We start from the raw sequence: 25,967 nt of genomic DNA on the forward strand, positions 1-25,967 counted from the left end.
ATATATATATATATATATATATATAGCATATCATATAACATGAATATATAATGTAAACTCAATGTCAACACTTACAGTAAAGTAAGACAAGAGAGAAAGAGTCTAGATTATCTACAACTTCTCATCGAAAAACCCTCCAGCGGATAATAAACCCTCTAAAGCAAATAATAAAACATAGCAATTGAAAACAGACATGTTGTATTGATGTATTTTTTTTATGATTATTACTTTTTTCCATTAATAACTAAGCGTGGGCGAAGGGACAGGGACAGGGAGGGGCGTGCGGTGGTAGTGGTGGTGGTGGAGGGGGCGGGGCCCGCAGCGAAGTTGCTCTGTGACTGGCTCGCTGTATTTTTACTTCCGCGGTAGCACCGCGCTTATATAGCCAATCAGGGCGCGCCATACAGCATGCGTAGTGGAAGCCTGGCCCCAAGGTTCTCTCTCGGTGTAAGGACCGCGTCGGAGTGACATCGTCCCTGCTTTACCCACTCTGCCATGGAGGACTCGACCAGTTGACGTTTACCTGTAACCTTCTCTTTTTAAGCCTTCTTCCGTCTGATCACTGTGTTCCGACAGCGGGGTTCACTGACGTTTTGGTTGTTTTTTTTCACCGCCACTTTCCAAATTCCACGATCCAGCCATGAAGTACATTATCGGCATCGGAGGGTGAGTATGAATGGATCGCTAGGCCTTGGGCTGACACGTGGGGAGAGGTGGCCGAGCGGTCACGGTCACGGAGAAATCTCGCTTTGAATTCAAATGAGGAATTTTCAGTACACGCGTGATTACCCCAAGTAGGTGAGATCGCGGTGTTAACAGCAGCACACATTCAAACAAATACATCATCATAAAATCATACGATTTTAAAATTGAAACAATACATTGGAAAAATGCAATACACCTAAAAATGTAAAAAACATGTCTTAGAAAAAATAATGGCAAGTGTACCTGAAGGGTAACCCAAAAAAAGGAAAAATGTGACAATATACAATAAACATGCAAAATAACCAACCCCTTTAAAAATAGAAACGGTGCAAATTTGCATGCCATTATAAAATCGATTTATTTGTAATTGCTATTGGTTTTTGTTTTTTTTGTTGACAAACAATCGTGGTGTAATAATAGTGATGAGAAATATATGCAATGATCACGTAATACATTTTTACCTGTTCCAGAAGAGCCGTATAATAGTTGGCTATGATGATGTATTTTAGCATTTAACATTTTGCATTATTGTTTCAACAGCGTAACCAACGGAGGGAAAACCACCCTCACTAACAACCTAATCAAGAACCTTCCTAACTGCTGTGTGGTGCATCAGGACGACTTCTTCAAGGTGAGTTTTGCATAGCTCTTGTTTTCTGGACAGACAAACGCCACTTTCTAACCGGAGAGCACCTAAGTAAGCAGTAAAGTGTTAATGGCTCTATCTGTGGTCCTGGACCCACAGCTTGTCCTATATCACATGACACATACAACTTTGTTGTATTAAAGCCCTAGCGGTGCCTCCCACTTGGCTGGGTAGCACTAGTGGAATGTACCTGGGTACATCTTATCCATGTATGTTTCAGCCCCAAGATCAGATTGAAGTCGGTGAAGATGGCTTTAAGCAGTACGATGGTAAGCCTGGGTCTTTATGGAAGGGTTTTATGTGTGGTGTGTTGGTGGATGGCACCCTCGTTTTCCAAATCTGCATGCATCATAACGACCCGCCAGGAGTCCGCCACTTCTCACCGCCTCCGTATGCTTCTCTCCTTCCTCTCTACCTCCCTCTTGTGTTCTGCGCCTCAGTCATTACTGCTTTGGACATGGACGCCATGATGAGCACCATCTACGCCTGGCTGGAGAATCCGGTGAAGTTTGAAAAATCGCACGGAGTCAACAACACCCTGGACACCGAGATTCTCCCTCCGTCCGACCCCAAGCTGGAAGAGACCCACATCCTCATCGTGGAGGGCTTTCTGCTTTACACCTACGGGTGAGGACGTCGTTTGGTGTGTTGTGTTCCGGTCACGCTTTAAACTCTGGAAAAGACCAGAAATTCAGTCGTCCTCCCTCTCTTCCCCTGCAGACCTTTGATCGACGTACTGAACCAACGCTATTTTATTTCCATCCCATATGAAGAATGCAAAAAGAGGAGGTGGTAAGTGTGTTAGACGCAGCCCACCAGTGACGTCTCTTGGTTGTTTTGATTTCCGTTGCCAATAGAAGTCTCTTTCCGGTAGCTCAAGGAACTACACTGTGCCAGACCCGCCCGGTCTGTTTGACGGTCACGTCTGGCCCATGTACGTCAAACACAAGAACATCATGGAGGAGTCACAAGTTGATGTTGGTAAGAAGCAGGCTATGACACAACTTGTTATCTTTGTTAGAATTTAATTTAGCCTTACCCGTACTGATTTTTTTTTTTTCTTTTTTCTCCCCTTTACAGTGCAGCTAGATGGAACAAGGTCCAAGGAACAGTTGTACAACTGTGTCTACGGCGACATTTTGAACAACATCCAGAAGTGTCTTTAAACAAAGGTGCACGAGTGTTTATTGTGCCTATGTTTGTAGCCCCGCCCCTTTTGAGATTCTAAGTTTATCTTTGTCCCGCATTTTCTTTCAGGTCACATGATCGGCTAAGAGTATTCAGCCTACAGCGGAAACACTGCCTTGCCTTTACCTTTTCTACCCGGCGGCTCATTTATCTGACTGCAATTTTTTTTTTTTTATATGTAACTTATTAGCCTGGCAGCATGGGATGCTGGCATGTCTTTTTTTTATTTTTTTTAATACACAATATCGACCATATTTATTGCTTTTAACAGCCTACACGTTGCAACATTCAGGATTGTTGCATTTAGTTACACACTCCAATAAATGATCCTCCTGCCAAGTCTCTTCTGGTTTTCTTGGTGGTTTCAATACATAAACATGGGAAGTGCCAACAAGCACATGGTGAAGAGTTTGCTTTATCTCCACATTATGTTTCTATATAATTCACTCCCCAAACTCCTGCCCTGGTTGCAATGAGGTAGTGAGAGCCGACCGCTTGCACTATCTGACTTCGAGACAAGCGGGTTTGGCGTGATAGTGACATGGTATCACAATTCAGCCATGTGACCCTGTGCTGTGTTTTTCCACTTGACTCAGCTGTGACGAACGATAGAGAGGCATAACTGCCACTTCGTGGAATTTGACTTAAATTGACACTTTCTAATGTGTAACATCTTCTCTCAGACTTTTTTTTTTTTTTTTTTAATCCAGTGGCATTAAAATGACTTATAGTAAAGAAGGTCAAACAGTCATGTTCATTTATGGCTTTTATTGCCTGTTCACACAGGATAACAATGGCACAAATAATGGAAAATAACATTTGATCATGCAATGTTAAACTATTAGCTTTAGAAAAACACATTAATGAAATATAATTTTGTGGCAAATTAGTGCTTAAAATATATATATTAAAGGCCTATCTTTATTCTTCCCTCTTGCAATTCCTCCTCACCCCACAGCTTAAATACTGCTGTTAATGAAAGATTAAAAACAATCTGTAGGACCTAAAGAGTCCCAGGGAAAAGCTATCAATTGCCACTGAATGTGTATTCAATAATGCCCAAACGCGAGTACATATTGTATGAATTCAATGTTTATAGAGTTGGGGTTTTTTTTTGACCAACCAGCTCAAATGGAGACACTGTTTTCAAAGTCTTCCCTGTGAATTCACAAGTTAAACATTTTGGGGCATGGGTGTGTCTACCGACCACAGCGGAGGTGGCGAAACTCACCCTCCACGCTAAGTGGATTATGCAACATAACACGTCCATATGGAAGTAGGTCACTTGACTCTGGGAACAAGAAAAAGTATACATTTTAGCTGGCCGTAAAGGATGCAATGTTTGGTCATATTCTGCATTTAGGTCGTTTAGAGTGTTTTTTTTGGAACAATGAACTCTGATATTCCAAATGATGCATGTTTTATTTTTTTAAACAGACATACCAGCATGTGCTTGTGTGCCATGCTGGTGACGAGAATTTATCCTACAAGACAAAGCAGCTCTTGTCGGTTTCTCTGGTTGCAGCACACACACACACACACACACACGCACACCTCTAAAACAGGAGACGACATTAATGCACATTCTACATGTAATGAAAATAAGAGTAGAAAATACAATGGGATTAGTAAGTATTTCACAGAGCTGCTCCGGAGGTTGACCACGTAGGTGGTGCCGCTTAAAAGGGATCGGCAGAGAGGGCCGACAGGCCAGGGGACCGGTGTAGTCAGGGAAACAGGTAACAGCTGCATCTGGGGCTGGAAGTTAGGGTGCTGCTGCTCAGGGACAGGAGGTAGGTGCAGCGCAGGGGCAGGTGACAAACAGGTTGTACGAACAGCGGACAAACAGACAGGTACAGGCTGGACGTCGGCAAGGACGGCCGACGGCTCAGGAACAGGAATGGGCTGAGCTTCGGTAGGGGCGGCCAAAAAGTCGTGCTAGTCGCTGACTAGCAGGCCTAAAGCTTGCGGACCGGTGGCTAGTAGACCTAAAGAGAGAGAGAGAGAGAGAGAGAGAGGTGGACAGGTGGAACACAAGACTACATACACTGGGGTAGGGTAACAAGGAACTGAATAAACTTGTAAAAAAACACAAGCCAAAACCATGACCGATCATCAAGTACAAAGTTGTAGGATAACATGAGTTATTAACACTTCCAATGTTTTTTCGTATTTATTATGTAAATGATTTAATTCAGTGTGTCATTCATTGTGTCCCACCACTCCAACTGACTCAATGACCTGTATGAATGACAAAGAGGTTTCAAGCAGTCAGCACATTTACTGTACATACTGTATGTTGTACTGTATGTGTACTGTGTGTGTGTGTGTGTGTGAGTGCGGATCCTGTTACAATCACACACATCCTGGGAATTTCCTACGGCCTATTTTAATCTCCCACAAAATTCCCCTCCGCCACTAATTAGTATCTCAGTTTTAATACTTTGCATATTTCACAGTGTTTCAAAGAGTTACTTGCAAGAGAAACTTAAATAAAATATCAATTTGATAGGGTAAGTTAATGTTTAATGTAGGATGATTTTGGTTTATAGGTTTACTGTTCAAGGCTCATATTTAATGTCAGGTTCTTAAACCACCATCTTAAGATCATCTTTCTGCTTCACTGCTTATTTCATATGTTATTGTATAGGACCGTATATATTTTATTTTTGGACATGATCTGCAACTAACAGACTGATTAGTAGAGACTTGTTTATTGATTTGTTGACATTATATTTTCAGTTTCCGCACAATGAAGCGGTGACGTGATCCGTCATGCGGTTTACACAGCACAACCCTCCTGTCTTTAAAACAACTCTCTAGGTTTGCCTGTAAACCAGTACTCGTCATTGTTATAACTCACTGTGTTGTCTGTGGAAATAGAGCAGCCCTCTCAGTGACTGTTTGGTGCCGTGTCGAGTGCTGTAATGACGCAATAATGACTTTCTGTGATTATTTATAGTTTTCAGGGTCCTAGTTTTTCCGATACATTCCGAGTCCATGAAACGCATGGACTCCTACAGTTTGTATGTTACGACAAAATAAAGAGTGACACAACAAACAGAATGCCTTTCTATACAAAAAGAGCAAAAGAGATCGAATATCAAACAAAAAGCCTGAGCCACAAACTGCAGATATGTATTGGATGATGATGTCACAAAGGGTCCTACTCAACAAACTCATCTCACTCCACCACCCGACCGGAGGTTTGAGAACCTTGGCATCGGCGATGCACAAACGTTCTGCTACTTCCAGTAAAATTGAATCCGTTTTTGACTAATTCCTGCTCCAAATGTATATCGATATGGTTCAAACTTGAACCATATGTCTGAGACGTCCTGGTTCTAACGAGACCTCAACTATGTCCATGGGTTCAGTGGTTGTCGTGGGCCAGACACTTTTAGCCTGAAAAATGCCAAGGAGAATAATAATAACAAAAATCTGAAAACATCCAGTCCAGCCCCAGCTCATTGCACGTATTAGTATTGCACAAAGCTTATAAGACAGAATAAAAAAAAAACCTCTGATGATCAGAAGGTCGAAAACAAAATAGAAGGCATTTCGTCTGAACTATGGAGGTTTGCAGCCAGGCTACGATGAGTCCACGTCCAATTCAATCAATGCCCAAGCACCTTTTTCTTGATCTACACGTAAAGACTCCACATGAGCTCACCACCAGACTTGAAATTATGAGGGATGCAATACTACAGACAAACACAGAGACAACCATGTCTGTCTGTGTGTGTGTGTGTGTGTGTGTGTGTGCATGTGTGTGTGCGTGTGTGTGTGTGTGTGTGTGTGTGTGTGTGTTTGTGTGTGTTTGTGTCAAGCACTGTCATAATTTCTGTCTTCCTCCCTCCGCACCTCTTGTCTCACCTCTCCACGGTGAATCACAGGAAAAGCAGCAGCCAGTCTGCTGTGGTTAGACTGGGAACTTATAAACAACACAATAAATCCTCTCTCTCTCACGCCCTCCCTCTCGCTCTCTAGACCTCTAACTCTGTACTCTAAAGCTTCCAACCACCCAGGTCAAGACACACACACACACACACACACACACACAGACACACACACACACACACACACACACACACACACACACACACACACACACACACACCTGCAAATAACATAAACGTCCAGTGGCTGCAGAGGTGATTGTGGCACTGTAAATGTCCCTTGAAAAACACCTGCAAACACAAAGTCCTCATATTTTGTATTCCTCACTGCTTTGCTATGTTCCCTCCCTCTCGTCCTCCCTCCCTCCATCCAACAATTATCCAACACGAGGGGCGACGGGGTGAACGTCATTGAATCAAATAATCGTTCCCCTTCCGCCGCAGTTATGCCGCTCTTCAAAGGCTGTTTACCAGGCTTTACCGGGCCTCCAAGACTCAATTCTATATTTGCTGATTTATGGGGGCCTGTGAAGGGCCAGTTAAAAAAACAACAACCAAGCTTCATTCATCCTATAAAAAACCCTTTCTGTCTAACGTTCCTGTTGTGAGAGCTTGTTTTGAAAGAGGTGACAATGAGGTTCTGTTGGAGCCAGGCACTGTGTCTGCCCGACAGCTTACCTTCAGACGTCTTATGAATCAGTCCCAAGCAATGGACGACCACTCAGGACAATTATGGCACAGAACCTGAAATTTTAAATGCTTGTAGGCTCTGTGATGTGAAAGATTATTGTTTAACCTTTCCCCTGACAAGGCTATTCCAGTTTACAGCCTGATGTCTATGGTAAGTGCAGAGGTGGAAAATAACAAAGTACTGTAAGTACTTTGCTACTGTACTAAAGTACAGATATCAAGTATCTGTACTTAAGTATAGTCCGTTTCAAAGACTTTTATAAACTTTTTGCTATACTACATTTCTAACATTTTTTTTAATCTGAATTATATGTGTATATATATATATATATATATCCATGTACATTCTTTAAATCAGGATTTATATCTATATCTATCCAAAGCAAGACAAGTAAGGATATGCTGAGCACTCATCTGCAGAAAGAAAGTACAATCGGGCTTTTTGTCATATTATGGACTGAATATGACAAGTACTAAATGTTTTCAAATCAGTAAATGTTTTCAAATCTCACCCCATCCTATGGCCTGGCCTCCACGCATTTGCTTCCCAATGATTATAGTGTCAGGGATTGAAACATCCCATGCTGCGTGACGGTGAATGTCATGTTTACCACCTAATTCCGTACCATGTGTGTTGAGTCACAGAACCCGAAAGCAGCCCCAGCCCCAGATGCGTGCATGGAGTTATATAACACGTTACACGGGAAAGGGAAAGTAACCTCATGCAAACTAACTTTGGTCAAAACACCCGCAAAGAGATATGTTTTCCAGCACACATCTTAAACAGTGTGCACGGAGACATCGCCATGCCAACCAAATGGCACCAACGTAAGGGGAAATAATAACACAGCGCATCAATTAGCCGCGTGGGCCAGAAAGGCCATATCCTGTTATGGTGGGGCGGGAAGAGGCTTGGCCTCCGCCGGTCTGGTGCAGGCCGCAGCCTCCTACTCCCCAAACCATCTGAATCACTGTTTACCAAGACTGGGAGGCTGCCTGCTCGTAGTGACTGCTGCATGTCTGCGTCTCACTTGCGGCTTTGGCAAGGAGGGGCCTGTTATTTTCCCTGACGGCCAAGTTTCTAAATTCAGACACAAGTCAAGACCCAAAGCTGGGGAGGCTGAGGGGAGAAGGGCCCCAACCTCAAAAACCACGGCCTCTCTGGGGTTGTCTAGACCTTTAGCCTCTTTCGCACCCACTCTCTGGAAGCGAGGGGCCCTGCTCACTCCAAACACTCTAAACGCAGTTTGGGGGTGACTGGGAGAAGACCACACGGGCCCAGATTGCAACAACAGGCCAGCCGATGTCATTTTCATCCATTGTGTGTTTGAAAAGGCAAAATACACACACATACCAGCGTTGCCAGGTGCCGAAACCAAATAATCGTACAAGGCCTCCAGAAATTATCGTATTTCAGGGTAAACTATCCTTCATTCAAATCCAGACCGGGCCCAACCATAACTGTATATAAATCTGCTATGACATTCGAAATCATCGTACATTTTGGAATTTTTAGAAGTATTGGTCGTAAAAAGGGCCAAATTATCCTACAAATCCGATAAACTAGCGTACATCTGGCAACGCTGTGAGGACACCGCAGCAATGTCATAACGGATAGTTTAGACGAGAGGTCTGACTGGATCATTAATAGCTGATCAAGTGTTACTTTTCTCTCATACATTTTTGACATAGTTAACGTAAATCTGAACCGTCAGGTTGGTTCCAAATCAGCTGTGTACCATTTCACTGTTATGAAGAATTATCCTACATTTAGGGTTTTTGTTTTTGAATGATTGATTGTAAAAGGGGCTAAATTACGATAAAACTCCAATAAGTATCATAAATCTGGCAGTGATGAGGAGAACTAAGATTACATAAGCACTTGATGTGTTGCCTCCTCTGATCAAACCACCTGTCATTAAAAGATGACGACGAACCCATTGTCTGGGTCTGCACCAACCCCCCTTTGCCACTGCCACATATTAATAAGTGCCGCTGCTATTTCCTCCTTAGACACGAGTTGGCAAGGGGTGTAATGAACTCTGTTGGCTTCCGGGCATGGGTAAGAAGGGTAAAATTAGAGTTTTATGTGAACTGTGGGAGATGCGAAAGTCACCGCCAGCGCCTTGAAATGGAAATTAACCTACATTTCCTTCGTCTAAGTTCCCCTCTGCATTGCTACACCGAAAGCTTCAAATTGTGGCTTTTCTTAATGTGTATAAGGGGTTCTGCTGTTAACAGGAGAGGACTTTTGAAGTTGGTGGCAATTTGCATTTAACTGGGAGAGGAGGGGGGACTGGTATGAGGTCTGGGTCCTCCCTGAGAAAATCCTTTCAGAATACTCTGGTGACATCTGCTGGATGTCACCACCCTAACGGTCCAGTCATCTAAAGAATGTACATATTGGAATCACCCTGCATGCATTGGAAACTTGTTATGGTTGTTAGGATGTGTTGTACGGCGGGTGGTTTCTCGCGAGAAACGGGGAGAGGGAGAGAGAGAAGTTTTGGAGGGGTTGTGCACAGTTATATGGGCCTGTTATGGCCCCGGACAATGATCTGGAGGGAACAATAAACCCCAGTTATAACCACCGTGTGTCTTCTTCAAGATTCAAGTTCAAGTTCAAGTTCAAGAGATTATTTGTTCAAGATTGAAGATTGAAGATTGAAGAGTCAAGATGTTTATTTATCACATACATATACATACGAGCATACATACAGTATATGAAGTGAAATGTAATTGCAAAGCACCCGGAGATTATGCACAATTAGTACAAAGACACAATAGCTAAGTAATAAAGTAATTAACTAACTAACTAAACTAACTGGACTAATAAGTACAAGGACACAATAGCTAAGTAATTAAGCAATTAACTAACTAACTAAACTGACAACCTGTCTGCTTGACTGTCTGCGCCTCCCTCCCCCGCACCTTGGACCCGCAGAAGTTTACATACCGGCCGAACAGATCCACAGACGACACAATCTCCCAGGTACTGCACACCACGCTCACGCACCTTGATGGCCGGAAGGGGGGCTTTGTGAGATTGTTGTTCATCGACTACAGTTCAGCTTTCAATACCATAGTCCCCACCAGACTGGCTGTCAAGCTGCGGGAGCTAGGACTGGACACTCTGCTGTGTGCCTGGATCCTGGACTTCCTCACAGCCCGGCCACAGGTGGTTAGGGTGGGGAGGCACACGTCCAGCGCCCTCACCCTGAACACAGGATTCCCCACAGGGCTGTGTCCGCAGCCCGCTACGAGAAGGCCTACCGCGAGGAGGTGGCTGACCTGTCACTCTGGTGCCAGGACAACAGCCTCCACCTGAACGTCAGCAAAGCGAAGGAGCTGATTGTGGACTTTAGGAGAGGATTACAACCGAGGATGCACGTGCCGTTGGTGATTAATGGGACTTCTGTCGACAGGGTGAGCAGCTTCAAGTACCTGGGAGTCCACATTACGGAGGACTTAACATGAACCATACACGCAGACACTCTGATGAGGAAGGTGAGGCAGCGTCTTAGGTCAGGCGGGCCCTGCAGAGGGTGGTGCGTTCAACCAAACGTACCACTGGAACTACCCTCCTCTCCCTGCAGGACTTATACACCAGGAGGTGTAGCCACAGATCCCGCAGGATCATGAAGAATCCTCACCACCCCAACAACGAATTGTTCCAGCTGCTGCAGTCGGGCAAGCGCCTCCGCAGTCACACAGTGAGAACAGAGAGACGGAGACAGAGTTTCTTCCCGCAAGCCATAAGGACTGTCAACGCTGAACTCACCAGGGGTCCTTGCTGAGACACATATATAGGACCCCACTGCATTACTCTAATGTATGTTGCACATTGGACTGCATACTGTACTGTTACTGTACTGTACATTTCAACACACACTACCTCACTTTATTCACAGGCCACTTTACTGCACATATCTGTATATACAAATAGTACATGTTTGAGGCCCTGCGTCTCCAAGATGGTGTATTGCAGAGAGGGTGGAAAGAGCCAATTACAGGTGAAATAAGGTGGCCAGTGGTGGTACCCACAGCCCTAAAGGTGACAGTGCTCCACTCCGTACATGGGCCCCGAGGGAGGGGTCATTTCGGGGTGACCAATACCCTCTGGCGTCTGTGCCAGAGGTTTAATTGGGGGCAACGCAAAAGGGACGTGACAGATTTTTGCTGCTGCTGCGACAACTGCACCGCTTGGAAGGGCCCCTCGGACAGATCACATGCCCACCAAAACAGTCCCCGGTGGGGGGCCCAATGGTGAGGGTGAGAATCGATGTTCTGGGCCCATTTCCAAAAAGGGAAATAGGTACAACCTCACAGCCATGGATTACTTCGCAAAATGGCCAGAGGCATATGCTCTGCCAGACCAGGAGGCAGAGACCATAGTAGATGTTCTGGTCCAAGGCATGTTCAGTCGGTTCGGGGCCCGAGACACAATTCAATTCATACAATTCACACTTTTCAGAAATTTAAATGCGAGCTCTGTTGTCCACTTTACTTCAGCTGTTTAGAGTAAATTACGCATATCTGATTGTTTTCTGACCCAACAAGTCCACTTTCGCCACAATTTACTGAGAAAAGGTCAAAAGAAATTGTTCATAACAAAAAAAATCGTCACACATGTTTTTAGGTTTTACCGTTTCCTTGAAACCACCTCCATTATAACAGGGGGAAGGCATCCTGACAACTGAGGATGTTACTGTCTTTTCAGTAACCATCAAATATGAACTTTGATGCCCTTTTCGAATGATTAACTCTCCGACTTTGAGGCATCCTCTGGGTAGCAACTATATGATATACCTATAATTAAGAGTTTCACCGTAAATGTCTGGATCCGTTTGCCTTGCAAGACAAGAGATAACAGTTAATGGACAGTTAGGAAACAAAAGGTAGTTAGTCTATTTCATCACTTTGGAAGAAAAGCGTCTGTGGCAGTTTCGCTTACCACACGCCAGCCAAGTGGCGTCTCAGGGAGCTCCGACACAGAGACACAGAAGACGGGGTTGGGCAAACACCCGAAGAGAGAGAAAGAGAAAGCGAAAGAAAGAGAAAAATGATTAATACGTCCAGGTTTTGTGCCTTTTCTAAACGATCGCATATTTAGCCTATCAAATCACTATGTGTCATGACATTTCCCTTTCACTTCTAGAATACAATATTCTGCAAAAAAAAAGAGTCAGATTTTACTCTTAACGCTCTCCATAGTACCTCAGGGGTACGAATACAGCATCTGGAGGGAGAGCTTTTTGTGAACACGCGCTCCCTTCGCTGTTTGACTGGGAACGGGACGGGGGGGGGGAACCCATCTCGACAGGAAAACAAAGTTCGATACAACACCTGTTCACAGGGTCTGTTGTCATGGTGCATTCAAATTCCTCAGAATCTTTATAGATTTGTTTTCCTACACGCAGATCACATAATCCATGTCTAGACTAAACATGTCTGCACTTATAGTAGTCAAACCACTGTACTTATAGCTGTCAAACATGGACTAAATTATAAGAAGCCCATATTGCATTTCTAACACTTTTTCTATCTAGTTTATTCTAATGATAATTGATTCGGACACAAAAAAAGAGCGCCATTGTCAATGACCCTATTAATAATAATAATTCACTAAATAAACTGTGAAATACACATATAAACAACTCCAAATATTTTTATTATTTCATTTAAGTATGTCTGGAAATGTGGGGGGGACAGAAATTGCAGGCACGGCACTGTCATATTAGTTCAAATGCCATCTCACACTGTTGAATTCAACTTCATAGTGTCACAGCTCCACCACAACCAATTTGTTGCAAATGTAATATTACTGGGACAAAGTACAACTTTTCTAAGCCCAACTGTGCCAAGGAACCAGTTAAAAGACACACCTGTATAAAGGCTGGGAATAACCTAGGTATATATAGGCATAACGTAGGCGGTTGTCAATAGTTCTGGACACCAGAAAGTCACGTCTTCCAGAGGTAATGTTGACACATGATTGTAATGGAATAGAAAAAAAGACTAAAAAACCCAAAACCTTGTTGGCAATTAACATTTAATGTTTATGAAATAAACAAACAAAGAATATAAGAAAACCCAACGACATGCATTTTACAGTGATTCCTCTGGGTGTGGTTACTGGAAGGCTACAGATGTATCTTGGGTAGATTTAACCACAGCTCAGTGTGGAGTACGCCGCTGTGCGTCTCATCGGATGGCAACAGCGAGATAAACCATCATCGTGTCATCTCAGTCCGTGTCTTTGGTTTGTAGGTACTGATTGATAATTGCACAGGTAACGCAGCAGGCAGCGGCCGGTGACTATGTCCTTTTGGCGGGTTTGGCGATCAGCTGCCTCTCTCTCTCCAGTTCCTTCTCACGCTGCTGCTCCTTTTCCAGCGCCTCTTTCTGCTTATGCTGCTGCAACTTCAGAGCCCTTTTCTGTGAAAAGCCACAACGGTGAGAAAATACGTATGACGACACGTGTAAAATAGAAGAAATCTCTATAAAGTACACTCAATTTGAAAGCACTTGAATTTTCATTTTTTTTTAAGTTCATTCATTTTTGGAGTTTTGAGGCTTAAAAGTCTCAAAATGTCAGGCGGTGCGACCGTGTTTAAAACAGTGAAAAGGCCGTATTATAGAGGCTTTATTAACAGTTGTACCGCCTGACATTTTAAACAAATAATGGCAAAAATCGAACAAACTACCAAGTCAACTTCAACTTTCAACTTAATAGACATAAGTGAACAAAAAAAATACATATTTCCTACAAGAAAAAAACAAAAGACGATTAATGCATGGATCTCAATATTTTTAAATTCCCCTTTAAAAACCTTTTTATGTCATTCACCCATCCACATGCTCTTTGAGTGATACCTTTAATTTTGTCGTCTTCTCATGGAGCATCATCATCTCTTTCCGTATGTTCACGAGCTTGTTGTGGTAAACCTTTGCCTCTGTAAACTGACAAACACATGGGATTCTAGATCAGTGCTTCCAAGGATGATAGTATCCATAAAACTGTATATGTAAGGAGGATGCAAGGAAGTGATGTCATACCAGTGAGTTAAGGTCTAGCAGGCTGTTGCATTCTCTGAACTTGGTTACTTCCTGATCCATCGTCTCCAGCAGGATCACTTGGTTTTGTCTGACAAAAATGACAGCGTGAAAACACGGCAAAGAGGTTAGAGCAGTCAGTCGTGACTTTTAATCAGCTCACTGTTATATACAATGGGACCTAAGTTCATGGTCCAGCTGCTGCGGTAAGGCAAGGGCCTCCGCAGTCACACAGCGAGAACAGAGAGACTGAGACTGAGTTTTTTCCTGCAAGCCATAAGAACTGTCAATGCTGACCTCACCAGGGGTCATCCCTGAGACACACACATAGGCTCCACTACCTTACTGTACTATATGTAGCATACTGTACCGCATACTGTGTCACTGTTCAGGGTTGTGTGTGATGCCGTATTGCTGCGCCGTACTGTTGTATACTGTGCTGTATTATCCCAAACACTACCTCACTTTATTCACATGCCACTTTAATGCACATATCTGTATATACATAATTGCCTATTCCATATACATAAGCATACTCCCTCTATCTATTCCATTTTATTTCATTTTATTTTATTGTATTTTATTATATATTTTTTTATTTTATTCTATAAGTATTCGACCTACTGTGTTATGTTTTAGGAGTCAGTTAGTTGGTCTATTAGAAAGAATTTTCTTCCGAGGACATATTGTGTGTTATCACCGGGTGCGTTGCATTACATTTCACTGCATATATGTACGAAAGTAGGTATATGTATGTGATGAATAAACCTCTTGAATCTTGAATCTAAAGCACAGAAGCACAGATTAAAAGGTTTGAGCGGCCTTTTAATCTGTGCTTTGGCAACACTGTTCTTGTATTAACCCTCCATATTACAGGGTTGGTTATGGCATTACAAAATTAAATTCAAGGACTTCAAGTAATTTTTTTCAGCACAATTTCTTTCCATTTTCAAGGATTTCACAACAACAAATATAATAACATTTTCAATGTGATCTTTATTCATTTAAATATAATATCATCTTAGTCTCATTGTCTATTTTATATATTATGGACATTTTAAAAACCAGGGGAAATATCACAGGTTTTCAATGATCATGTTTTGTTTAGGGGGTTTTTAAGCACTTCAGCGCAAAGAGGGCTATTTTCAAGGTATTCCTGTACATCAATGTCTGAGGTGACCTAGTAAGATGTGTGTATCCATCCATCTACTCACGTCAGCTCCTGGAGAGCTTGTTTGGAGCTCTGCAGGTCGGGGAGGTAGTGGGAGAGCAGTCCATCTGTGAGCTTTTCTAGTGCTGCTCGATCCACATATACAATCTCCTCCACAGGCACACAGTTCTCGGGAGGCGGCAGTTCCTGGGATGTGAGCCTGAGATCTGTCATTTAAGGAGAATGATTATTAACAAAAGGTGGAAAGTAATAAAATATGTATATTCGATGTCAAAGCCTTCCAACTTTTATTCCTCCCACATTTCTTTAGTTTCAGGTTCTTTTTTTTATTTTTATATGTGTGTTATGTGGGTGCGACGTAGCTGGCGCCGCACGAGTGGCAGCCTGTTGCAGTAGCTCCAGTCAACGTCTTATGTTTTTTTGTATTTTCTTTTTGGTTTTGTCATGTATGTCATTGCTGCTGCAACACTGGAATTTCCCTTTGGGGATTAATAAAGTATTTTTTATCTTTTATTTATATATACATCTAAGAATCTAGGACTGGATCTATTAAACTTCTGATTTAGGATTGCTCATTGTAAAACACTATAACCACAAAATACACATTAAACGGGGTTCGTTCAGGCATGACAAAATTAAATCCAAGGACTTTTAAATATTTTGTAAGCAGTATTTTTTCATTTTCAAGGACTCAAAAAAACGCAAAAAATATATAATCAATTTTCAAAGTGATCTTCATTAATTACAGTGTAACATAGTCTTAATCCCATTGTCTATTACTCATTAGTATACTATACTATATATATATATATATATATATATATATATATATATATATATATATATATATATATATATTACTAATCTCATTGTCTACTGTTATAATGTCTATTTCCAACCATGCTGGATTAAATGTACATTTCGCTCGCATCATCTATGTTTAAAAGCTGTTCTGGAAAGTTTTTAAATCACGTTACGATTTGAATTTAAAAAAAAACAACAACAACAAAAAAAACAGGGGCAATATCTCCGGTTTTCGACGATCGCGTTTTTTTTTTCCCAAGGACTTTCCAAGCACTGCAGCCCAGCAGGCGGGTTATTTTCAAGGTACTGCCGTGGGAGAACGGCCGGGAAGAACTACGAATGGATAGGGTGAGTCCGGGCGGGACAACACGGTCGCTTCGATCCCAACACATACCGTCGCGGCCGTTATCGTGGGCCCGGTCAGCGTGGGGGGAAGGGCCCCCGCGTCCCGCTCCCTCCGCCTCCATGACGGCGAGCCCAGGCCGCCCGTGGAACGGCGAAGAACAACGACGACGTGGGCGCGGCTCGTCCCCTTCCGCGGCGGCGGGTTATCCCACCGTCACGCTTGTCGCGCAACCATCTCCAGGCCGCGGCGGCCGAGTGGCGGAGCGGCGGATGTGTCGTTACCGGGCGGAGCGACGTCACGGGCGGCGGAAAAACAACACACGGCGTCACGTGACCGGCGGCGTCGGTCAAGTGACTGTGGGGGGGGGCGGGGCGAGTCACGTGACCGGAGGGGGGCCGAGTCACGTGGAACCGCACGAACCCGCGGTCCTTCCGGTTCGGCGGCGGTGCGGGAGCTCGAGCCGCCCCCTGCCCCTGTAACATGGCGACACTTCGCTTAAAATAATAAAAAACAGCAATAATAAAAATAATGACAATTGGAGTGACGCTGGAGATGTGCGATAAATAGTAAGTTTGGGTCTTGAGTCCACAAAAAAAAACAACAACAACAACAACAAAAATGACCGCAGCGGGCTGTGTTTTTTTGTTAGCTTGTTAGCGTTCGCTGGAAGTAACTTTTTTTTCCCCCATGTTCGCTGTTCTCTCTCGTCGGATATCCGTTTTCTTTATAGGGAACAAAAAAACCAAACCAAACAAAACAAGAGAATTGAGAATATCTTCGATTCTCAGTTGGAGGCGTGAATAACTTTGGCACCTTGCAGGTTGGACTAGCCAGCCAGCTTTAGCACAGGCTGTCTTGTCAAAATAGACCCGTCGTGATTCCCTTAAGGAGAGATCGATGGAAACCAAATAATTGTACCATTATTGTTATGATTGGTATAACTCAATGGCTCATCTGCATTGTGATCTTTTAAAATTCCCTTGACCGCCCCCCTCCCACACACACACACACACACACACACACACACACACTTTATAAGTCGTAGATCCCTTTAAATGCAGGGGATTGCTAAACGTCCATGCCCACATAAGAATAATTCCTTCCCGCTGACATCTACACAGGTGAGGAACCCGCAGTGATCCCGCCTCGATTGCTGGACCCCTCCTCCCGTTCAAAGATGTCGGGTGCAAACTTCCTGCACAGGGTGCGATCCGCATTCCAGAAGCAGCACGACGACTGGGACCTGAGCGACACGCTGCCCTTTGACCTCTCATCAGAAGACCTGGTTGAGGAAGAAGCTCCCAAATTCAACAAGCTCAAAGTGGTCGTCTCGGGAAACATGTCGGAATACCCGTCAGGGGGGTTGTCAAACGGCGTGTCGGTCAACACCATGGTGGTCGACGACGACGACTCGCTGCTGGGGTCGTCGTCCAGTCTGGGAAGCCCCGGAGTAAACATGGACCCTTGTGACAACTGCACCAAGAAGAGAGAGGCGATCAAACGGAGGAAGGTGATGAAGAAGCTCGCTATTGCTGCCATGCTGTATTTCCTCTTCATGATCGGAGAGCTTGTAGGTAAGAAAAACTGTCAAAAAACCTATTGAGGTCATGAATCAGAGGTTTCATGTCCGAGCAAGGAAGTGGTGACAGGCAGGTGGTGGAAGAAATACTCAGAACTTTTACTAAAGTAAAAGTACAAATACCCTGACACGATATTACCCATAAGTGAAAGTGAACCTATCGATCCATATCTAGTGCTTCATAACAGAGCCTATAATACAATAAGTGCCTACTGTACCTTTTTCTTTCTGCTATTAGGTGTTCATGCATATCTTGCTTGCATTTATAACATAAATAGTATAGGTCGTGTCATGGTCGTTTACAAGGATAAGAACCTAATGAATCATTGATGAGCAATCCTAAACCATAAGTGTGTGTGTGTGTATGTGTGTATATATATATATTATTTGTCCTATAATAATATAATCCTGATTTAAAATTATAATTAAAGTAATGCAACTGTGTAAGGATGGAGTACAGTAAAATGCATAGATGTTGGAATGAAGTGGAGTAAAAGAAACGTCTCAGAAACTGAACATACATGAGTGGATACAGATACTTGTAAAATACGGTAACAAAATACGGTAACAAAGTACTTGTACTGTGTTACTTTCCACCACTACAGACAAGACAAGCCGATTAGTTAATACTACTGGATTCATTTTACAGATCAGCATTTCATTAATACTACGGTAAAAGACACAAAGTTGTCAATCAAGCTGCACACAAAGTTGGAAGGACTCCAAGTGACATTGCCTTGCAAAAACACTGCACATTGTCGTATATCTATATACGAATAACATATCAGAACATTTAGTATCATTTATTCTGACCAAGGCCCCTTTGGGACTCAACGTTAATATGAAATAAAGAAAGTCTTAACATCATTTTCGGCAAGACTATTTCTTTCTTTCTCCACTGCACCTGGGGGATGGTAGCTAAGGTGGTAGAGCTGGTGGTCTAGTGATCTAAAGGTTGCTGGTTCGATCCCAGGCTCCTCCTGCTTGCATGCTGTAGTGTCCTTGAGCAAGACACTTAACCCCTAATTGCTCCTGATGGCTGCGTCCGTCGGTGTTTGAATAATTGTAAGTCGCTTTGGATAAAAGCATCTGCTAAATGACTAAATACATACATAAATACCTGCTGAAAGGGTCGACTGACAGTCAGTCTGTACGGCACATCATCAGCTTATTTGGAGTCCAGAAAACAGACTTCCCTATTGGTGCAGTTAATTCAACCCACACTTTGCCAAGCAATCCTTTTTCCTCTTTGTCTAACCATGAATGTGAATATACAGCCTGCATTGTGCTTTATTAAAGCATTTAATGCAACAATGTATGTTCCCCTCCAGGTGGTTATGTGGCAAACAGCTTGGCCATCATGACCGATGCCTTGCACATGCTCACAGACCTGGTGGGCATCGTTGTTTCCCTGCTCGCACTCTGGCTCTCAGCCAAGCCGCCGACCAACAGATTCACCTTCGGCCTGCATCGCATGGGTACTTCCTCGGCCGTCACACACACCTACCCCGTTATTCTTCTTATTCTTTTCATCCCCCACTGGCTCACTCACTCTGGCTCTTAAACACTGCCCCTCAAAAGCTACATACGTGTGATCAGCAGCTTTTGAGAGCCAGCAGCTTTTGAGAGCCACGTTTTTTTTCTTCATTCATCTCTGACCTTCAGATGCCTCTTGCATCAATACCATATTTTCTGTGGCGGTACCTTGCTGCTGATTGACTGGTTCTGACCCTGCTTTATAAAATATACAATGTCAGGTGATTTCCATGGGAACAGGTTTACCCGGCAGTGTGGTATTCTGGGAAATTGATAAAAATTTACATTTAAATTCTAGCCAGTCAATTTCCTTGACAGTGGCTTACTCCACTCTGTCTTATATAACTTCTTATATGAAATTGTAACTGAAGGTCAGCCCTATTCCTCAAGGTCAGATGCATTTGGATGAGTGCCGCTGACTGACTGCGCTTTCCCTGTTGTAGAGGTGGTGTCAGCTGGCATCAGTGTGCTGCTCATTTACATCCTGACTGGGGTTTTGCTCTACGAAGCCGTGCAGAGGACTATTCGTCCCGACTTCGACATAGACGGCGACGTCATGCTCATCACGGCGGCAGTGGGAGTCGCCGTCAACCTTGTGTGAGTGACACCTTTTTCCCCAGACCACAGGATAAAATATCTCTCAGTCAAGGCCAGCAGGCTGGTTTCCCTCAAAATACTTGTTAACCAAGACAAATCATCGTACATATATGAAAGTGTATCCCCAAAAAAAAAAAAAAATTCAGCTCCAAAGTGCAGAAATCGTTATCTTTATTGCACTGAAGGTAACTGAGTTACTGACTGGACTTTACGGTCAAATTGTCATGTCCAAGCAGCTGACAGTAGTAGAAGTTTAACCAGTCTAGCTAGTGATGTGATCTTTAAGATGAATATTGAAACACATCATGTATGCTTACTTATTATTTAGATAGAAATACTTGTGTTTTTCTAGCATGGGCTTCCTGCTGAACCAGAACGGACACCTCCACTCCCACGGCCATGGTCACTCCCACAGCCCCGCGGCCTCCCCAGCCCCGCAGCATGCTGGGACAGGGCCACAGCAGAAGCCCCACGGCAGCCTGGCCATCCGAGCTGCCTTCATCCACGCTCTGGGTGACCTGGTCCAGAGCGTGGGCGTCCTCATCGCTGCCTATGTTGTCCGCTTCAAGGTGCTGTGCCGTCCTGACATTCCGAGTCACAGTGAGAAGTTAATTTGATATTAAACATGGTTCTTACAAGGTCCTCGAGGTGCTTCAATTTCATCCTCAGAAATGTAAGGACTGGAATATCTTGAAAATTGTACTGAAGTGCTTGAAAAGTCTATAAAAAATGTGATAACTGAAAACCTGTGATATTCCCCCTGGTTGTGTTATTCAAATTGTTACATAATAAAAAGTTTCCAGAGTCGCTTTCACAACATGCCAGGGAAATAGAAATTTAATCCATGCTGGATTCAATTTCCATTTCCCTGGCATGTCGTGAAGGTTGGAAATAGACACTTATAATAAGATGTCAATGAGATTAATAATAGATACAGTATATAGATATACTAGAGACACTTACACTAATATAAATAATAGACAATGAGATTATGATTATATTTTAAGTAATAAATATATTGAAAATAGTTTAAACATTTTTTGCATGTCCTTGAAAATTAAAGAATAGTGCTAAAAAAAGTACTTAAAGTCCTTGGATTTCATTTTTTAATGCCAGAATGAACCCTGATTAGAGTAGAGTGCTTTTAAGGGCATATCATATTAGCTTTAAAGTTTCAGTAGTGTGATGTTAGTCATACAATTGCCATGTTAGTTTAAGTCTGAAAAGAAGCAATGTGTGTATCTGTGTTTAGTTAACTGTGACAGGTGTGTCTCGCTGTATCCTTCTTGACTTTTATAGTGGAATTGATGTGAAATAACGTGACGTGTCCTTTTTCTCCTTTCAGCCAGAGTATAAGTTGGCAGACCCCATCTGCACCTACATCTTCTCCATTCTGGTACTCTTCACCACTATCCGCATCATACGAGACACAGGGGTGATTGTGTTGGAGGGTAGGAGCCACTTATTCCCCTCCCTCTCTCATATCCCTGACACTGCATAGCAAGCTGACGGAACTTACTGAGAGTTCTCATTGTTTTTGCCAAGAAGCTATCATTCATGACCCGGAATCTATGAAAACTGTCAGTATGAACAATGAGTTGCACTATGGCCTTGAGTTTGGAAAGGTTCTTATAAGTCGCGCAGTCATCTTTCACAACCAGGCCAGCCTCAGTCTTCATATTTATTTATTTTTTTGTTTTTACCTGCCCGGCAAGGATCAGCCAGTCTTCAGACACACCACAACACTGGTTGTTTGGGATGTGTTGTGTGTTTTGTTCATGCACGTGTGGCTCAACATGGCGTTCCACCCCAGCCACCACCAGAAAAAAAACTATTATGAAAATCAAACTACATGCCAATGACAGACATGAGAATGAGAAAGTGGTTTTTTTTATGCACATTTTGTAGCAATTATCTCTTGTGAGTTCATGGTTATGGGGTTAGGCTTTTTGTAACAGAGCCTAACAGGTGTGATTGTATTCCCATGGCAACGAGGCAGCTGATGCTCTGTCCAGACATGAGAGAGAAGCCCGATACGATGTTTGTGTTTCTTGGTAAATGATTGACTATGGCGAGGTACAGTACAGTACATTTGATCCAATGTCCGTGTGTCTCCCCGTCGTGCCAGGCGCCCCCAGACACCTAGATGTCCAGCAGATCAGAGAGGACCTGCTGAAGCTGGAGGACGTCCAGTCCGTGGACCAGCTGAATGTTTGGGCGCTGACAGGGGACCAGACTGCTGCCATCGTGCACGTCCAGCTCTGTGAGTCTCCATGCCAGCGTCACGCAGTCAGCGAGAAAGAGATCCTATCACAGTTTTTCGTGCGCACAATAGTGGTAAAGATTAATGAAGTCTTACCTTATCTCATAAAAGGCCATAATGATAAAAGCAGGTTTATTCCAACATAGAGAAAATGTCAGTGGCGGTTTCGCCACCAAACGCCACCCAAGTGGCGTTTTCAGGAACTCCGGAACAGAGGGTCAGACGACGGGGGGTTGTTAACACCAGTTTATTGTAGAGAGAATTATAGGTGGAATTAGCTAGGAGCAGATAGAACATATAATGACAGGGCTACTATCCTGAGTGTGTGTGTGGGGATGGGGGTTTTAAACTGTTGCTCCTTATGCAGCCACTCTGATCCCGATCACCTAGATCCAGGTCAGGTGTGGCTGCTCACCACACCATCCCCACAGTCAGCTAAACACAAATGCAGAGCAGAACTAAGAAAAATGCTCAATATGTTAAGTAAACTAAGAAAGTAGTAGGACGTGCAAACGGTGAAAGTGCACAAAAGTAAAATTATTAAGCCATAAGAAATGCACCTGACCATAAAGATTCATTTGGATGCGTTTGTTTTGCCAAATCCCACACATGAAGCTGTTATCTGCAGTAGACTTCCCCTGTCATTAACTGCCGCTATACTGGAACTGTAGCTTTACATAGTCCACCAATAACAAACAAATATCCAACTAAGCTCCTGCTGTGTTAAGGGAATCTGTAGGATGTACGTTAAAAAAAAGTACGGCCCCAGATGTTTTCTGCTTCTAGGAAAAGCGCACACATGTTACTGCATGTCTGAGTCCTGGTTGCACAATAGCGCAGGGTTCTTACCAGGTTGTTGAGGTGCTTGAAGTTCGTCCTCAGAAATCTTAAGTACTGGAATACCTTGAAACAAAAAAACGCAATAGTTGAGAACCTGTGATATTCCCCCTTGTTTGTTATTCAAATCGTAAGTTGATACATTTTTTCAAGAATCGTAATAAAAAAAAATGCAGAAAAGCACATAATAGTGCTTGAAAAAAATTGAACCCAGAATGAACCCTGATAACTTGACGATTGTGACGCTAACCGTGCGGTAACGATCAGATTGAAATTGGACTCGGCCGGCGTCTTGATCGCAATAATGCCACACGTGCAGTCAGGAGCCGCCAAATACAGTACGACCCACAGCACATGCTGATGGCGGGGTGTGTTTGTTCCTTCTTTCCACAGTGCCCTCCAGTGCCAGCAAATGGGAGGATGTCCAGGCCAAGGCGCGGCACCTGATGCTGCACACGTACAGCATCACGCGCTGCACAGTTCAGGTGCAGACATACAGACAGAGGCTGGCACACACATGTGCACACTGCCAGCTTTCCAGTGCTTGAAGAGAGACACACACACACACACACACACACACACACACACACACACACACACACACATACATAATATATACCTGGCACGTTGCATCTCAGAGCCTCAGATGAATATGCAAGTGGAGCAAAGCAACTTGTGCCAAAGGACGTTGAGTGGAGCGATGCTGGAAGATGCATTTTTGTATTGTACGGATGAAGTCATCCAGGTCTTTTGTCTCATGCTTGCACGAGCTTTGCAGAGGCAAGGTTGAACATTTATAATGTTTTTCTTTTCTTCTCCCGACTCCCAGTGGAGAGTACCTTTCTGTTGAATCACCAATGAAGCCTCTGCCAATTATTGAACACTAAACACTAAAAATCCTTTTTCTTTCCTCCGGAATGCCAATATATGATTGTTGGCAGCTGACATAATGTCGCCCTTGTGTTCATCATTTTACCGATTGTTTTGCGTGTGTGTGAAGCTGTGTATGCATATACTTTATTTTGTTTTTGGCATGAGTGCAGATGATGAAGATACCTCACGTGACTTCATAATAACTGTAATCGCAGCAAACAGCAATTTAGCTCTTAAACGTTCCCCAACACAGTTACTTCAATGTGATCCACAGTTGAATTCAGCCTTTGGTACGTTTTGTTGGAAGATTTATTTTTATTTTTTTATGGTTTTATGTTTTGTGGGAGTTGCTTGAACTGACAAACATTTATTGTGTTTCTTTGGACCTAACTTATTTTTGCCGTGGAGCACGGGGAGCTGACAATCAAAGTGTGGCAGGCTTTGAATAATTGTTAAACTACGACTTGTCTGACTGATTATATCTTGCACATATCACAAACTGACACAGACACACGGCCACCGTTAATCAAAGGATCCTGAAGGCTCAGTGTTTCTGAATTGCAGTATTTTACTGAGGAACAGGGTGTGATGTATTAAGTTTGCCAAAATATGTTTTTTTCTATGTATATTCAGGGTTTGTTTGTAAACCTTTACCATTTATCTGGTTGAGAACCGAAGGCAGAACAAAGCTGGGTCCGTCAAATCTCATTTTTTTAGAACTCACCATGCCGATCCACGGGCGATCTCATCATTTTATACGTGAGCTACTCCGACGTAAGCACTTACTGGTTAGTTTCTTGCTCAGTTGATCTTTTTGCATCCCAATGGAAAGCTTCCCAAAATCTTCTCTCCTTTGAATAAGTTACTGTTTAACGTCTTGATACATTAATCCTGTGATAGCTCTTTATTCACGCTGTTGTATACTCTTTTCCTGCTTATTGCATTCTTGACTATAATGCCCATTATCTCTTAACATAAATACAGAAATCACTAACTCCAAAATGATTTGAAGCCCAATTTGTAAACAGCCGTGCTGTTAATATAGATCTTCAACACCAGGTGGAGGCATTTCTTTATGCATCTTTTCCCATTTTCCCAGGGTATCTGCAAGTCAAAGTCAAGAGTCTGGAAAACATTCAATCAATGTAGCAGAATTTTAAAGCCTTAAATTGTATTTAACATTCTGACTATTTCTTAAAGGTATTAAATATTTTGCTTGTAATTAACAAAAACTGCATTTACATGTATTCATTCAGAATGCTCCCGAGCACAGTACATTAATGCATTGTGATTGCATTGGTGTTCAATATCATTTTTCAAATATCTTAGTAGATATTAAATAGGATTTACTGAAACAGTTTCCTTTAGATACACACAGATGGAAGGAAATTTCACTATCGCAGCAGCTCGCATCAAAATAACACAAATGGTGAAAGAAAATGGCAACATGAAGTAAATCATAAACCTAAGGATCACCAGAAAGAATTGGCAATATACGTTAACGCAAGTTAATTTGAAGGTAAAGGATGGGGAATGTACAATAAACAATGAAAACAAAGGTAAGAAAGAATAAAAGTGGCTATCACAATAAACCAACAAATAGTGAACCTAGAGTTACCAGGAACAAAAAGAGCCCGGAAATAAACAATATACACTAACCTAGAATGACCGAGAAGATGGGGAACATTTTTCAATATAATATAATCGAAACCATAATAAAACCAGGGATTAATGATTAAATGACTTCTCAAAGTAATGATTTATGTGTATAAAACCA

General features: G+C 42.9%; 3 protein-coding genes across 4 annotated transcripts; 2 read left to right on the plus strand and 1 right to left on the minus strand.

Annotated features, from left to right (window-relative positions):
* Positions 1–428: 428 nt before the first annotated feature.
* Positions 429–2,878, plus strand: mibp2 (muscle-specific beta 1 integrin binding protein 2). Its single transcript, XM_079998298.1, has 8 exons — positions 429–666; positions 1,246–1,336; positions 1,572–1,620; positions 1,792–1,978; positions 2,072–2,143; positions 2,226–2,332; positions 2,432–2,523; positions 2,609–2,878. Exons 1-7 carry the CDS (start codon positions 641–643, stop codon positions 2,515–2,517), a joined length of 618 nt encoding a protein of 205 aa, XP_079854424.1. The 5' UTR covers positions 429–640; the 3' UTR covers positions 2,518–2,523; positions 2,609–2,878.
* Positions 2,879–13,161: 10,283 nt separating this feature from the next.
* Positions 13,162–16,829, minus strand: bloc1s6 (biogenesis of lysosomal organelles complex-1, subunit 6, pallidin). The gene is made up of 5 exons (XM_079998203.1): positions 16,554–16,829; positions 15,399–15,561; positions 14,188–14,275; positions 14,005–14,091; positions 13,162–13,566 (listed from the first exon to the last, which is right to left on the minus strand). Exons 1-5 carry the CDS (start codon positions 16,624–16,626, stop codon positions 13,447–13,449), a joined length of 531 nt encoding a protein of 176 aa, XP_079854329.1. The 5' UTR covers positions 16,627–16,829; the 3' UTR covers positions 13,162–13,446.
* Positions 16,830–16,944: 115 nt separating this feature from the next.
* Positions 16,945–25,624, plus strand: slc30a4 (solute carrier family 30 member 4). Of its 2 annotated transcripts, XM_079997203.1 has the most exons (8): positions 16,945–17,071; positions 17,627–18,079; positions 19,416–19,562; positions 20,064–20,217; positions 20,570–20,786; positions 21,563–21,668; positions 22,346–22,480; positions 23,711–25,624. In XM_079997203.1, the coding sequence occupies exons 2-8, from the start codon at positions 17,683–17,685 to the stop codon at positions 23,863–23,865; spliced, it is 1,311 nt and encodes a 436-aa protein (XP_079853329.1). In that variant the 5' UTR covers positions 16,945–17,071; positions 17,627–17,682; the 3' UTR covers positions 23,866–25,624. The 2 variants fall into 2 exon arrangements, with proteins under 2 accessions (XP_079853329.1, XP_079853330.1); XM_079997204.1 differs by lacking the exon at positions 19,416–19,562.
* Positions 25,625–25,967: the final 343 nt, after the last annotated feature.

The sequence above is a fragment of the Zeus faber genome, assembly GCF_960531495.2.
Source record: "Zeus faber genome assembly, chromosome: 3".
Lineage (NCBI taxonomy): Eukaryota > Metazoa > Chordata > Actinopteri > Zeiformes > Zeidae > Zeus > Zeus faber.